The sequence below is a fragment of the Lemur catta genome, chromosome 2, assembly GCF_020740605.2.
Source record: "Lemur catta isolate mLemCat1 chromosome 2, mLemCat1.pri, whole genome shotgun sequence".
NCBI lineage: Eukaryota > Metazoa > Chordata > Mammalia > Primates > Lemuridae > Lemur > Lemur catta.
This window is the reverse complement of record NC_059129.1, coordinates 5,562,620-5,579,298: the sequence shown is the minus strand read 5'-3', so window position 1 is coordinate 5,579,298 and position 16,679 is coordinate 5,562,620. Positions and strand designations below refer to the sequence as shown.

Sequence of the window (16,679 nt, the reverse complement as noted above, 5' to 3'; positions counted from 1 at the left end):
TTCCATTCTTCTAGCTCCTTAGAAAAAGGTGGCAGGAAAAAAAGTATAAAGTTGTGGGTATTAGTGCAGGTTGAAGAGTCCCGCTGAGTCAGACTTACTAGTGAGGTGACCCTGGAAAAGTCACTAAGTTGTGCTGACTCTCCAAGCCTCAGTTTCCTCACTGAGAAGAGATCACATCTGCACTCAGTGAGGATTAAATTTCTAGGGACTATACGATCCTAAATTAGGGACACAAGTTTCCATGTGTGCATGTTGCATATTGCAAAGAGCTTTGGGCAGATTCTTCAGTTGTTTGATAATCACTCCTATTCAAGTCCCAGACCAGAGCACTTCACGTTGCCATCTCTTGTCTAGACCATTGCAACAACTGAGTGATCTTTCTGCCGCAATTCAACCTCATTATTCCTTCTTTCCAATCCATTTTCCACATAGCAGTGGGATCATTCTTAAAATGAAATCTAATTATGGCACTTTCTTGCTTAAAACCCTCCAGTGGCCACACATTGTGCAAAAGATGATGTGAAATCCCCCCATATGGTCTGCAAGGGCACCGCATGAGTGTTTCCCGCCTATTTATCCTCAGCTTGGGCCACCTTCTCTCTGTCTGCCCCTCAGCCCAGCCACACTGACATTCTTGCCCTTGATTATGCCAAATTCCTTTCTGGCACTGCTGTAATGGTAACAGGTTAACAAAGAGCTCTCCAGAAAACAAAACCAAAATAGCCCTGACTTGCAGCATTGCCAATGCCCATGGTGTAAATGCTCTCACCACAGCTGTACCCGGCTACTAACGTGACACCCTTGTCACGTTGGAAAGAGTTGTGCACAATAGGCAATGACAAGCCAATAGAAGCTGGCCCTGGCGTACCACTGCATCTTGCTTCCACATCTGTGGCCCCTTCTAGAACATTTCCCCTTTTCCCTGGACATCTTTCACTTATTCTGATTTTAAAAGTCACTTTTTCAAGGAAATCTATTGAATCTCTACCCGGATTTACATCCCCCATTACTTGTTTGCATAGCACCCTATCTCTTCCTTTCGTGAAACTTTTCACAAATAGAATTACAATCAATCTTCCATATCCACAGTTCTACCCCTGTGGATTCAACCAGCCAGAGATCAAAAATATAGTATTTTCATATTTCCATTCGATGTAGAACTGGGCAGATATGGAGGGACAACGGTACTTAATTGTCTGAGTGATGTGTGTTTGTATCGGCTTTGCAGCAGACTGTAAGTTACTTGAAGGAGAACCTACATCCGTCTTATTCACTCTTATACCTCTAAGACCTTTCCCTGTGCTTCTCAAATAGTATGAACCCACGAAATATCCACGAATAAATGAATCACACACAATTCTTGAGTATCCACCTTGCCCCAGGCACTGTGCCGAACACTAACAATAAAAAAGATGAATGAGGCACAGTGGTATCCTCAGGGACTTTATCACTCTATACCAAAAATTAAATTTTAAATTATTGTAAAACTGTTGGATGTGCCTTTAATAGATTAATGTATGTGTGACACATAGTAGGAGTTTAATATTTTTTGAACGCCAAACAAAAGATGAATGTTCAACGCACATGTAGCATGTAAACGGAGCTCTGGTTTTGAGGCGGTGTCAGGAAAGAGGTTACAAAGATTTAACAGAATCTCCAGAAAAGGCAATTATAGCAGATATTCAGAATTTAATTCCAGCCTGGAAGGCCTCTTTTTCTCTCTAGCTTCTTTCCTGATGCCACCAAGCCCAGTTCCTATTCAAACTATGTTGGGGTATCAGAAACTGTTTACATCTCTCAGCTGCAACACCCAGTGAGAAGTCGTCTGGGAACATGGTTGGCCAACGTCCCCACTATGAATAAAAATGATGTGGACCAACTGCCCCCACCTATGAAAACCCAAGTGACTGTGAAGTCAGATTCCTAGCACCCAGCTACAGAAAGGGCCTGTGAGCCCAGGGAAATGATGGGAAATTCAATTTTAGAAGGGCTGTTTGCAAAGTAATCCAATTCATTATGGTGTGTTCATTATTATTGTATTATATTGAGTAATATCACATTTAAGGAGATTTCATAGCATCATAGCCATGCACAAGGGAATATAAAAGCAGTTAATAAAAGAGAGAAGTACAATTTCCCTTCAATGTTAGTTATGCTCCTATTATACTTGGAATAATAATCAGAGGTCCACTTAGCCTGACTTGTGAAGTAACAGATCTGTAATTACCTCATGTCTACGGTGTCATTACCAAAGGCTCAGTGTCAGGACACTGTGAATCCTCAGAGAGCCTGCAGGACTCATTCCCCAAGCTGGAGAAGGACAATCACAGGGCCCCCCAAAACCACACACTCATATCAGGGTGAGTTGAGATGCCTGTGCAGCCCATAGTGGACTCTATGCTGGAATTAAGTGCCACATAAAACCTGGATCCTGTTCATTAGAATTTCCCTCTGCCATGGGTGGATAGTCTCCTATTCTATGAGCCCTTAAGTTGTAAAAGAAACATGTCATTCCCTCCTCCCACCCTTAGTTCTCCCTCTGTTGAGCCTGGTGGAAAAAAAATGCTCTGAATATTTGCTGAGAACAATGGAAGATGCTTTAATGACTTTTCCCCAAACTGACTGTCAGTGGCTCTAACCAAGCCTTCAGTAGCTCTTGCTGGGATCAATGATTCCAGCTACAGGATAAGTCACCCTGGAGCTTACCATAGTCTACACGCCAGCTCCAGAGATGGGCATCAGTTGCCTATCTTAGTTAAGTTCTGGTTCTACTGTCTGTCCCTACTGTTTAAAGAGTTGTCGCAGTGTGTGAGAAAGCATGATGCACTTGGCATCAGCCAGGACTGGCTTTGAGTTCCATGCCCATCACCTCCTGGTGTCACCAGTTAGGACAATTTGTGTCACATTTCTGAGTCTCTGTTTTCCTTATCTGTAAAATGGGGGCAACACTACCTACCATTAGGTTTAGAATTAATTGATTTAAATCATGAATACATTGCCCAGCACTGTTATTACTGGATCTACTAGTAATAACAATTGTGACATTCATCTGTTGACCTCAGAAGAACGTCACATTTACTAATCCTGCTTGGGTTTAAATCAAGGCCAGTACAGATGGTCCCCAACTGACAATGGTTCAACTTAATGACTTTTCAACTTTACAATGGTGTGAAAGCCATAAGCATTCAGTAGAAACCATATTTCAAGTACCCATACAACCATTTGGTTTTCCCTTTCAGTACAATATTCAATAAATTACAGGAGATATTCCACACTTCATTATAAAATAGACCTTGTGTTAGATGGTCCCAACTGTAGTCTAATGGAAGTATTTGGAGCACACTCAAGGTAGCCTATGCTATGACATTGGGTAGGTAAGATATATTAACATTTTCAACATATGATACCTTCAACTTATGATGGGTTTATTGGGACATACCCCCAACATAATGCAAAGAGTCTTTTGTGAAAGAGATACGGCCCACAAAGCCCAAAAATGCTTGCTTTTTAGCCCTCAACAGAAAGGTTTGCCAACCCCTGATCTAGGCCACAGTTTTGCCTATTTTTGTCCTGCTGGCTTTATTTGGACATCAGCCATAGTTTATTGGGCTCCAATTAAATTAATTGCCTATATTTTAAAAGGAAAGTTTTCACAAAATAAGCTGGCTTTGATCAAAAAATGGAGAAGTCTAACCAAACATGGTAATGGTGTGCTAAAGTTGAGGACGGGCTGTTCTCTAAGATGGTCTGCCACAGTCTCCAGCTCTCCCTGGAGTATCTTCCCAAGCTCACCTTCCCTGCCTGCAGGGACTGGCCTTCACAGGCATTTGTGAAGGCATATGCCTATGTCATAATGCAAAAGCAACCACAGGTAATATATGAACCGACTAGTATGGCTGTGTTCCAATAAAACTTTATTGACAAAAAACATGTAGTAGGCTGGAGTTTGCCAACCCCTGGCCTAGCTTCTTATGCTAACACTGAAAGCTTGGAGAAGGCCAATGGAGAAAAGGAAGGGCCAGTGAGGAGCTCTGGGTCCCACTGACAGCTGGACCAGACAGAGAGAAAGGCAGCCAAGGCCCTGAGTTCTAGGGGCACTTCTAACCTCCCTTCCTCACCTTCCACCAGGTCCTCTCTGGTTCCCTGTCAAGAGCTTCAGTGATTTAAATCAGAAGGCCCTGAATGCAAGGATTAATAATTCCCATCTCCCAGTGGTCCCCAACTTCCATCTCCTGGAGTCAAGGAGACTCTCTGTGGCTTGTCCCCCTACCCCCCACCTGCCCCACCAACTGCTGTCCTCTCTTTCCCTTTTGTGTAGCCACCAGATGAATGTCACCCGAAGGCACTGCCTGGAACCCCGGGCAACTTCTGGCATAATTGCTAACCGCACTCCCACTTGCAAGCCAATTAGAGGGAAGAGGGGGGCAAAACTCACCTCCTGTCATTGGAGCACTGCCACTATCACTGCTCTTCTTCAGAAAAAAAAAAAAAAAGAGTTAATTTCTCCCCCTAAAAAAGGCCTGGGAACAATCTACTTAAATTATAGTGTTGCAATGTGAAGCAAAGATGCAGAAGTCAAATACAATTTGGGTTATAATTAGCGATTTCCTTGTAGCAAGTTTCTCTGGGAGATGCAGGCTTCCTCTGCCAGCTTGCCAAGTGGTCTGAAGCCCCTTCACTCTCTGGGGCCACTGGATGCCACCGTGGGAGGGGGTGGCTTAGGGTGGGAGGGGGTGTGTGTGTGTTTGGTTGTGCAAATTGAGGTAGTTCAGAGCTACACAAAATCACAGGACTGTTAAGATATTTGTCTGTTAGGATGTTATCATGATTGAAATAGTTAGCAGGGAATGTCATTTAGGTGAAGTAAACTACTGCCGATGGGGAGATCACATCAAGTGAGTTTTTGGAATCTGCATTTACTTAACCCCTGTGCCTCAGTTTCCTCATCTGTAATTTCGGTATCATCCCACCTATTCCACGATGGGCTTTGGGGAGAAAATGCACAGTATGAAGCATGGCTCACAGAAGACCCCAGCATGGAGTGGGTAAGACGGTGGACCCGGCTGCCTTTGAATCCCATCTCTGCCCTTATCAGCTTCATGACCTTGGACAATACCCTTGATTTCTCTCTGCTCTGGTTTTCTTGCCCAGGTAACAAGGGGTTAATTATGGTGCCAGCCTCCTCCAGATGCTGTGAAGATCTGGTGAGGTCATGCTCGCTCAAAGCTCAGCACCACTCCTTGGGCATCTAGTGTGAGCTCACTAAATGGTAGTTCTTGTTACCCACACATTCAAGACAGGATAGTTGCTTCCTCTGTTTTTCCTTCCTGTCAGCCTCAGAAGTTTTTATTTGGTTTTCCCTATCTGCAAATCAGAATGCACGTTTCCATTTCTTCCTTTTAAAAGACCAAGGTAGCCCGTATTGTTGGAATTCTATGCCTTACCACTCTATACCTTTTTTTTTTCCTTCAAGAAAACTGCCTTTTCACTTCCAAAACAAGCCTGCAACCCTTAAGCCCTCAAACTGCATTGGTCCTGATGGCCCAATGGTTTGTTTTGAGCTGTGCAGTCTGAAAACCTTGGTTTATGGAGAGACAACTTACCTATATAACTTGTACCCCAAGGACACAGATTGCATAAAGTCAGGTCCTCAAGCCCAGGTACATTCTGTTCCTGATACCAGAGGGATGGCTTATTCTCCAGGTGGTAATGACCTTCTGCCTGGAGCCCAGATGTCAGAAAACCCATGAAAGTCTCTGTGGGAACTCCATGCTGCTTGGCTCACAGCCTCCGAAGAGTCTGGTTTCTGTCCGCGGGGGGCAAAACCCAGCTTCTGAGCACCTGCAGAGCTTGTGCAGTAAAACTGATCCTAGCTCTATATCAAAGCTCTATAATTTGCCAATTTGGCAGGCTGCACATTCCTTAGGCACACAAAGGTAGGAATCCAGACCCCCTGGTGAGAGCATCCCAACCCCGGCACCGGAGTTGGAGTTGGCAGGAACACATAACACTGCCGAATTTGCAGGGTCCCAGGATCAGCAGGACAAAACGAGATAAAATGAAGACTTTTTTTTCAGACGTCTGGAAGTCTTTGTGAAAATAAGGTCCATGAGTGGCTGAAACTTCTGGCTAGGAACCAAAACAGACCAGCAAAGAGATGCGGAGCCTCCAATTGTATACGCCAACATGCTCCTAAAAGCAGTGCATCGGGGCTTTGTTTATTTCAGTGCAGAGATAACCCTGGGTAAGTGGATTTTGAAAACTGCTACAGAATCCGTGAGATAGAGGGAGGAAAAAAAAGGATTGTCAAAGCAAACAGAATACATAGGGAAGGGCATAGTGCAGTGGAAATTCTCTCTAAGGACTTCCATATCCTGGGTTCTGCCGTGATACTCACTGTGCAACTCAGGCATGTCACTTCCTCTCTCCGTGCCTCAGCACCATGCATGAAGGTAGCAGGTAGACAAAATGCTCATTCTAACATGCTGTGAATCTCTGCACTGTCTCACTGAAGCATCCAAGCTGTCTTTTTTATGAACCTGAGATACAATCTCCTTCAAAGGGTTAAAGTTCCTAATTTTACCTCTTGCTTATTAAAAAAAAAAAAAGAAAACAAAAGGTTCCAAGATTAAGTCAGCAGTCATAAGCTCAGTATCTTCAGAGGCTAGGCAGATACCAAAAATGAATAAAACAGGAGTAAATAGGAAAACATGTGAAATTTCAAATTGCTGCTTACTCTTAAGAAGAAAAAAAAATCAAAAGATATTATAGTAGCAGTTCAGAAATCCAAAATAGCAATGATTGGATGGACCGAAAGGGGGCCACTTCCTTTGGACAGACATGTGTTCTCTAATCTGCTACAGGGTCCCCACCAAAGGGTTACATGGCATCGTCATGCTTGTAATTTTATAATCCCCATATTAATGGAGAAAATTATTTTACCTGTGTCTCTAAAATAAACTGATCTTTTTTAAACATTCATGTTATTTGCCTTGACCTGAGAGTATCTGAGTCTTCAACCCCAAGATGACATACGTGATCTTTTCAAATACGTGCAATGAAGAGGTTAGTCCAGGTGAATTCTTTGGCTTCTTCCAGCTCTAACACTCTAAGGTTTTGGCTGAGCCATCTCTGAATCCTCTGTTAACAGAGAATGGCCAACTTCTTTCTCCAGCCTTGATTCAAAAAGAGCACAGAATTTGTATAAACTCACTATAAACCTAAACAGAGTATGGCCATGAATTAAGGGTATAAAATGATGGCTGGCTAATGAGTGACCCAAACACTGCACACAAAATGAATTAATGCCTGCTTCTAAGTTCATCTCAAAACAGACAGAAGCAAAAAACCCTGCCAAACGGGGCTATGAGCTATGCAAAGGTAATTCAGTCCTTTGTATCTAGCTCATAACAGCTGACTTGATCTTCAAACTCTCCAATCATTATCCCAATGATTTAAAATTATACTGTGTGTTAATACTTGCCCAAGACTAACAACTCAATCAAAGACAGAGACCGCTTAGTCATCCTGAGAGGGCAAATTGATGACAATAAATACAGGTATGAATAAGCACAAAGTACCAAGTGACGGGAAGGTCACGATGAGACTTCTCAGATGGCTGCAAGACTCGCAACGGAAATTTGTCAAGGAAGTCCCCCTGAGGACACATTAAATCAAACTCTTAGAAGATGTCTGTTCTTTCCTCATTTAGCAAAAGTAAGATGTCCTCAGGCCTTACAAACAAACCTGCAGTCATTTATTTCTCGAATAAATCCTACCCTGTTTGCCCATGACCTAGACTTAGGTCAATGAACAACTTGTACTGATTGGTTGTACTCAGATGTGAATGAATGAAAACTGTTTGTCTATAAACAATTAAAAATGAAAATTACTTTTAAAATAGATCTGGGAATTTGAGTCTTAGCTTGATTCTTAACACAGAAAATCTCACAATTATTATGATGGATTTATTCTCCTGGGAAAAAAAATGTAATATGAAGAATTCAGGACCAAGGAGACCACTCTGATTTCTTCTTACAGATATTGTGATTTTCTCATCACTATAACGGTCTGTCTGGTAGAGTGTTTGCTAAGTGCCTGTCACTGTAGCTAAACCCCTTCATGGATATGTTATGTTATTAGGACTTCACAACTTCTGTAAGTCTCACATATACATAAATGAAGAAATTGAGGCTCATACAGGTTATGTAACATGCCTGTGGTCCCACTCTGGGTCAGATCTGGAACTCCAAGCTCTGTACCTACTCTGCTTCTCCTGATAATACCTGAGGATATTTGCCCAGTGACATTTTTTTTTGACCCATCATGAGAACCTTCAATGATGCCAGAATTGAAAGCTGAAGTCCCAGAACTAAAAAAAGGACATTACACACATGGGTCTTTGATGCTCAGAGCCTGGTGCTCCCCTCAGACTCGTCCTAAGTTGGGATCAATCGCGCCTTTTAGTCCCACACGACCGGCCACTCGCTGGTGAACAAGGTCTTTAGAACAGTGAAAGGGCCCTGGTACTGGGTAATAACAAAGGCCTTTCATTTATCCTGACAGCCAAGGGCCATTTATTCCAAAGAGTATACAGGAGGCACAAGCTTAATACACGAGCTCGTGAGGAAACGAGAGACAGTACCCTGTGTCTTCAAATTAAATGCGAGTCTTAGGAAAATAGAACTGCTATTGACAAAACAGCTCAGCCACACTGTCATCTGAAAAGACAATTTTGAAGTCCCCGAAACATGTTATTGGAGTTTGCTCAAGGCACGGGTCTCAAACACGAGTGATATTGCACATGCTTGGGTCTGCGGAGGCCTTCCCCAGGGTGAGCTGAGTCACTCCCACACAAAGCATTCCTTTCTGTGATAGCAATCTATTCAAAAAAGAGGCCGATGTGGCTGCGCGTGCCTGGGGGATGCCTTCTGGACTTCCAGCCCTTCAGAATTCTGGCCTTGAGTCTGACATGCCTGGTTTGGAGCTCCGGCTCCGACCTATTAGCCACCCTGAGCTTTAGTAAGTTACTTGCCTCAGCCAAGAGCCTATCCGTGCAGCTCCTCTGCACCTATAACATGGCACGATAACACTTCATACACACTATTTTTAGGACAGGGGAAGAGTCAAGATTAGTTGAGATTGTGCATGTAAAGTGCTTAAAATATAGTCTGACATTTACTGAGCAAAAATTATTATTTTTGAAACTATTCTTTCTTGCTTCCCGTTTTGATGTCCTTACTTGCCCTATTTTTAGATGTGGTATCCTTCTATGATTTTGCCAAACTTTCAATGTAAGTATGTGGGGCTGAAATCGTCCACAAAGGAAAGGCCCCCTGGTGCTCTGTAACCCGTCTGATGGTTGTTCAGAAGGGAAGCGGAAGGAGGTTTGAGGAAGGATGGGAATGACAGAAATAGTAAGAGCAGAGAGGTCCAATGACCAGCGTGAGGTCCTTCAGCTTGTTAGTGGTGGAGCAGAGGGGCGGATCCTGACAAATCTGGGGCCAGGCACTTATTGCACCTGCTTATCTAAATTAGACAGCAAGATGGTGAAACTAGCCATGGGGGAAATTTAAGATCTCCTGCCCTGACCTCAGGCACTGGTCATCGAAGCTACTGGCCAAGAAACTTTCTAGGGGACAGCTGGAGATTGGAGAAAGAGCCTGGGCTTTGACATCAGGCAGACATGGGCGACATCCTTGGCCTCTTTGTCTCTTTATTTCCCCAGTGTAAAGTGGGGGGTCCTATTAACAACACCATGTAAAAGGTTTGGTGTGAGAACAAAACAAAACGAGGAGTGAAAGCATGCCTAGCATCGTCTGTGGACCAAAGCAGGCCTCCACCAATGACAGCACACCTTCACGTTTCTTCTCCCTGACACCAGACAACTTTTAAAATACTTTCATTTGTCAAAGGGAGGGACAGCCATACCCAAGCACGCATCGTCAAAATGGCCATGAGCCAAGAGTTTGGCCAGTGCACTGTGTTGGCAAGAGTGTGGGCACTAGGCCTTCTCAGGTCCCTTCCATGGGGATGCACATTGGTGCAAACTCTCTGCAGGTAACTGGTCACTGTCCGCATTTTAAATCTATGTACCTTTTAACCATTCCAGCACAGAGACTCTCAGAGGTGGACAGCAATATATGCGCCTAGCTCCTTAGTACAGCCTCCTAGGTAATAACAACACTGCAAAATAAAACCAAGAAACCACCTCCATTCCATCATCAGTGGGAGACTCCTGTACGTAAGAATACGCACGAATATGAAAAATAATGCCTCGGATCCCCAAGTACAATACAGAATGATGTCTCAGATATACAAGGGTGCCAAAGTGGGTGCTTGGTAGATTTCAATTCTGTTATTTTGAGAGTGGAACTAGTGAGAAGTTAGAAGATATAAAGGTTGAATTCTCATCTGATAGAGAAGCGGGCATATGCTTGCACTTGCATAAAACACTTCTGCAAGGAAATGTAAGGGATCAGAGACTGTTACTTCTGGCAGAGAGACTAAGAACTGGGGTTGTGAGTGCTGGGAAATTTTAGTTTTCATTTCACATCCTTTTCCAATGCTTGACTTTTTAAACCATAAGCCTGAATTGCTTTGATAATAATAATAGCTAGTTAATAAAAAGGAATATACTGAACAAGTTTTCCCTATTCCTTAGCTATTTAATTGGCTTCCACATCAGAGCCGGCATGTAAAGGGTTAGAACACAATGTCATCACCAACCAATATCTTATCTTCCTAAAAGTATTAATGAACTATCAAGACACAGTTAAGGCTGCAGTGGGAAGTGGCTGAGGACAAAGAAGAACCTGGCTCTTTAAATAGTCCTTCTCCCTCTTCCTAGAGCCCAGAGCTAAGGGACCCAGTTGTGGACCCACCTTCCTTCTCCCATCAGGACTCCGAGCTAGTGGGAAAGTGGTGGGAACCTTTTAAACAGACTGCAGAGGTGTTAAAAATAGAAGTTAAGTTGCTATTGGAGATACATGGAGAATTCACCACTTGCAAATCTCTAATTATAATATGTCAAGAGTAAAATACCTCGTCAGGAACAGGATCTAATATAATACAGTATTGGCTCTGTCAGCACAGTGATCCATGATGTGTTTGGAGGCCTACATTAAATAGAAATTCAGCAGAAAAAATGTCCCGCAGGGACTCATCCCGGGCCCTGGGGAACTGAAAGGATGACCTGGTAAGTCTTTTCTGTCTGTATTTTGCTTAGCTCTGGTTGGGAGCTCTGGGTGCATTCTGCTTCTCTTCTACAGTTTCTGCACTTTGTGTTAAATCATGTGCATATATTAGATGTTCTTAGAGCCCAACAGATGGATGGATGTTTTCTCTTACCCAAAAGTACTTAGTTTCTCCAAGAAATAATGGCCTCCACAATGCCCTTAGAATGACATTAAAGTACCACGGAGATATACGTCAAAGGACAGCAAGTTATTCCAGGGGACTACCCTATCCGGTGGGGAATGACTTAGGGGTTCTCCCAACAATAACTCTGTATACTGAAACAGGGCTGTGTACCCAGGTTTGGGGAGAACCATAGTTCTGACCCACTTTGAAGATGCCACCACACAAGGCAGGCAGAGGGAGGGACTCCCAAGGCTTGCATAGGACTAACCCAACAGCCCTTCATGGATCTGCTGGTGGTGATGACAAGAGCCTGGACGTGCAGGCAGAGAATGGAGGTGCACAGAGAAGCAGAGATGGATCCCATTGGCCCCTGACAGATGTGTGCCAAGAACCAAGCTGGGTCTAAAGTGAACCTTCCCCCTGGACTTCTTACTGTGTATGAGCTAACACATTTCCTGCTGAGTTTTCAGTTCATTCTGCAATGTATATTCCTCCAATGACGATTCTGAGGCAGACCCTTCAGAAAGTGTTTTCTCCTACCATCATCACAATACATAAAAGCCATGAAAAGAACTTTGCTCCAGAATCTGGCACATTATTGTAATTAACAGAACACATACCCTGTGTTCTCTAGTGGACCCAAATCGCTCCAAGGGAAGAGAACTTGTCAGCCCGTCGTTTTTATCTCGCTGCAGAGCCCGGGGCACGGTGGACACTCAACATGCTATTTAAATTTAATTGTGTTGATCTCTGAAGTGCTCTTTTTGCAGGATGAGGATGTTGAGTATCTCAGCTTCCCAACTGGATTAAGATTCCTTTGAGCTAGGCATCATTAAATCTTTCTTCTTACATCTCATTTCATATCTCTTCTGGCTTAAACTCTTTCCAGTGGCTTCCCATTTCTACTAACTTGGAATCTGAACCCTTTCTTCACCTCGCCTGCAGGATATAAAATCCCTGCTAATTGCTCCTAGTTTATTTTTTTTGCCACAGCACCCCCAGACCCCTGTCACTATGCCCTAAACACACTGGCTTCTTCCTAGGGCTTGGAACAAGCTGAGATCTTTTCAACTGTAAAGTCTTTGACCTTGGTATTTCCTCTGCCTGGAATGCTTTGTCTTCTCAACTTAAATGTTATCTCCTTAAAGAAAACTTCCCAGACCACCTGTTTGCAGGTAGCACCTCTGTTCTTTCTTTCCCTTTTTTTTTTTTAATCTTCCCACAACACCCTTATTTTCCTTAAGAGCATCTATCACACTTGGTGGTGAGCACATGCTCACTCTTTGCCTCTTGTACTATGTTACAAGAAGGACAGATCATGTTGCTTAGTTCAACTATATCTCCTAATATAAGTCCTGGCCCTAAAGATGCTTAATAAGTATTTGTGAATGAATGAATGACTCTTTCATAGTCGTTAGCTTAATAAATAATGTCTGAGTTTTTTTTTTTAGTCTGAAAGTAACTTACCCAGACACTACTCCCACTGATTATCACAAAATAACCAGCAAACTATAAACAACAATACCCTCACTACCACCAAGTAGTCAACACAAAAGCTATAAACACCTGCTAACCCAACAAACCCATTTAATAAAACCATCCCTAAGGGACAGCATCCAAAGACAAAAAGCCCATAGCAGCACCGTTCACAAGAGCCCAAAGCAGGAGACAACTCAGATGTCCATCTGCAGATGAACGTGGTACCCACAAAACGTGGTATATCCAGTGGCATATTCAACATAAATGAACCTGACAACATTACGTTAGGACAAAGAAGCCAGACACAAAAGGCTGTATAAAAGGAGATTGGTGGTTTCCAGGGACTCAGGGGAGCCAGGATGGGGAGAGTCTGCTTAAGGGGTACAGGGTTTCCTTTTGGGGTGTGAGAATGTTGTGAACTAGAGAATGGTGGTGGTTGTACTGTGTCATGAATGCACCAAATGCAACTGCATGGTGTACATTAACACGCTTAAAATGGCAACTTTTACATGATAGGTATTTTAGCAAAATAGATTTAAAAAGGAGATGGTGATTAAAAATGTCAGAATGCATACTATGCCTTAAAATCTCCAACAGGAGCCTTCAAATGAACGAGGTACCAGGCAGCAAAGTTAGTCTGTGGTTACCTCTTATGATAGGAAATAGATCATGGTTCAGACTCACACACTTCTTCACAAATCCTGGTTTTCAAGAGGCCTGAGCGCACAGGGAAGAGCAGAATTGCCTTGCACCTAAAAAACACTCTAGACTACAGGCTTGGCGTGCCCAAGCTTCTAAAGAATTCTGCAGAACAAGGTTTCCCAAATGTGTGGTCCACACAGATGCTGTGCTATGCATGATTATTTTGGACGATACACACATGAACACTGTTTACTTTTAATATAATTATTTTTTGTTTAGGGTTGTCTTTGATGAAGGGCCATTAACACTAGTTTTTATTTATAGGGATGATAAAATATTTCTGCTGCTTGCTTGTTTTCAAGCCATTTGCATGGAATAAAATTTACTCTCTTTGTTGTATAAAGTTGTATCACTATCACCATCAAGATACAGGCGAGTTCCCTTATCCACCAACATGCTTTTGTGCTGCTCCTCTGTAGTCCACACCTCTCCCTACTCTTTGGTCCATCAATAAAAAGGAAGAAACTGGGGTCCAACACAGCAACATGGGTGAATTCTCAGATGCGTTAGTTAAATGAAAGAAGGCAGACTCAGAAAGTTGGGGTGGGGATGGGGAATAGCCACAAACAGTCATAAGATTTGTTTCCAGGGTGATGGAAAAGTTCCAAAATTACATTTTGGCGATGGCTGCACAACTCTGCAGATACACTAAAAATCAGTGTGAGTTGCACACCTAAAGTAGGTGAATTTATGGTATGTCAATTGTGACTCCATAAGAATGTCACAAAAACAAAAGATTCCATTGGGATGGCATTCTGGGAAAAGCCAAACTATCCAGAAAATAGATGAATGCTTCCCTTTACAAATAAAAGTAGTTCGTGAAAAGCGTGTTGATTTAAATAAGTAACAGGAAAGAATACATGTAGATGAGATCAACTTTGGGAAGCTGCTATGGTAAGGATGGTCTTAGGGACCCATTTGTCGGCCAGAGGCCAGAGTTCCTTGGTGGATGAAGGTGCACCCACCCCTGCTGTCATTCCCAGGGCTGGGGGCACCATGCCCCTTGGAGAACACCCTTCTCCAGCCCAGGCCCGCACATCCCTCGCGCCCCCAGGGGAAGGCGCCCACTTACTGTGGCGGTGCCGGAGACGGTCTGCGCGCTCGTGTCCGCCGGGCTCGGCTCGGAGTGCGACTGGGCGGGGGGATACAGGTTTAATGTGTGCTCGGGGACGGTGGTCTGGCCTGTGTACTCTGGCGCGGGGTGGGGATGAGGGGCCGTGTATTCCGCGGGGATGCCGTTCTGCGGGGGAGCAAACTGGGCCGAAGCGTAAGGCTGAGCCATTGTGTCAGGGGCAGCTGCTGCTTCCTGATTACCCTGAAAAATCAACAAAGTGGAGAGAGGAGAGAAAACCGTGAGTAGGCACCAAGCAGATCCTTGACCCCCAACCCCGCGACGACTGTTTCCCAGACACCTTCTAGGAGCCAACAATCCCAGGTGCCGATCACCAGACCCCACGAGGAAAGAGTAACTGCCACATACCCCCATTTTACAGATGCAGTAACTGAGGCTCAGAAAGATAAAGTCAGTTTCCCCGAGTCACCCAGCCTAATACTCAAAGACTGTGAGGATGTGTCCTACTGTACTGGATATTTCTGGCAGACCCTTTTTTATTTCAGTTCCATTTTGGAAGCTATGAGCATGGAGTTGTCCACAGTGACAGCAGAACCCTGATTTGATACTTAAAGTGCCAAGAGAGATTAAAATGAACGTGTGTGTTCTTGAGAGGAGAGACGATTTATCTAAGCATTTGAATTTAATCAAAGTTTTATGTGACTTGGCTCACATAATGGATGCAGGAGGGTCCTTGCAATGGTCCCAGTGTGTGTGTGCGTGTGTGTCTGTGTGTGTGTAAGATGTTCCCAGTGCCCATATGAGGCAGCTGGTGAAAATTTAGGGCCTAATTAGGACAAAGATGGCCCTCTGCGATATCCCCATTTTAAGCATTTCTGAAAAATATTGGATCTCACGCTTAGCCTCATTAGTCGATGCCTCTCTGTCCCTAACGCCATGTCTTATTTTTCCACAAGCGCAGAGTATTACATAACAATTCACGCTTCAGATCTAGGCAAAACATGCAGTAGGATAATTACAGCCAATTCAAAAAAAAAAAAAAAATTAAGCAACACAACAGAAACCTGAATTCAAATGCTTCCATTTCAGGAAACATCAATCTCTCTCTCCACCTCCACCCTGACAACTCTGCCGCCGTACACACACACACACACACACACACACACACAGAAAGCATAAGAAATTGCAACCCCAAGGTCCGAATATTCCATGGTCTCAAGAGACAGGATTGCACAGTCAGAAAGAGAGAGAGAGAGAGAGAGAGAAAATGAAAGCCTAGTAATTAAGCACACCACATAGCTGCTTCTCCCATCGTCTGCGGTCAATTAGATGTGACTTTAGCCCTCCTATAATGATGTGAGGGTCAAAATGTCAGAGTTGCTCACAGCTCCTCAGTACCTGCCACCAGCGTTCCAGAGCCTCATCCTCTAAAGCTATGTGGGCCCCGAAGAAACATGAAGGCAGAAAGTGGGGAGGAAAAAGTTTGTTCTCAGAGCAGCACTCAGAGCTGGCGCATTTGTTCAGAGGGGACCTTAATTAGAATGTTAAAGATGACACTTGGAAGAAAACTAAGCTTAGGATAAGTTTAAACGTTTTACAAGAGAAAACGTTCTCCTCCTGCTCTTTCCTCCCGCAAACGGGTTTCCCCAAATGTCTGCGCCACTGGAAGCCAAAGTGCACAAGTGTTTCTCTCTCTTTTTGTAACATTTTCCTGCACAGTAGGGGGCTGTGCAGGGTCTGCCTGGGCCCAGGCTGGAGAGCGAGACGTGAAGATTTAACCCTGTCTGTTTTGGGGAAGCCACACAGGATATTTAATGTCATTGCTGGTCAGTCTCCACTCCTGTTTCTGCAGGGACAATACCCCAGATTCCTTCTCCGGGGATGTCCCGCTCTCGGGCCATGTGGTGCAGGGGCGGCTGAACCCAGCCTCCGGGTCCCTCTAGGTACAGTCACGTGACACCAGCCTGCCAAATCGGAAGGTTTCACTGCCATAGTCAGGGACTGGGAGTCACGCCCATCTACCTAGTGAGTCAGTGACTGAGTTATGCCCTAGTCACACCAGTAA

At 44.0% G+C, this 16,679-nt stretch overlaps 1 protein-coding gene across 12 annotated transcripts in view; it reads right to left on the bottom strand.

Moving 5' to 3' along the window:
- Positions 1-14,854, bottom strand: part of RBFOX1 (RNA binding fox-1 homolog 1) — a 165,325-nt gene extending 150,471 nt beyond the window's left edge. For 8 of the 12 annotated variants that reach the window (XM_045542548.1, XM_045542547.1, XM_045542549.1 and 5 more), the window contains exon 1: positions 14,615-14,854. In XM_045542548.1, coding sequence (XP_045398504.1) covers positions 14,615-14,824 — 210 coding nt within the window. In that variant the 5' untranslated portion in view covers positions 14,825-14,854. The remainder of the gene's footprint in view (positions 1-14,614) is intronic. The other 4 variants (XM_045542541.1, XM_045542540.1, XM_045542543.1 and 1 more) reach the window with 1 other exon arrangement.
- Positions 14,855-16,679: the final 1,825 nt, after the last annotated feature.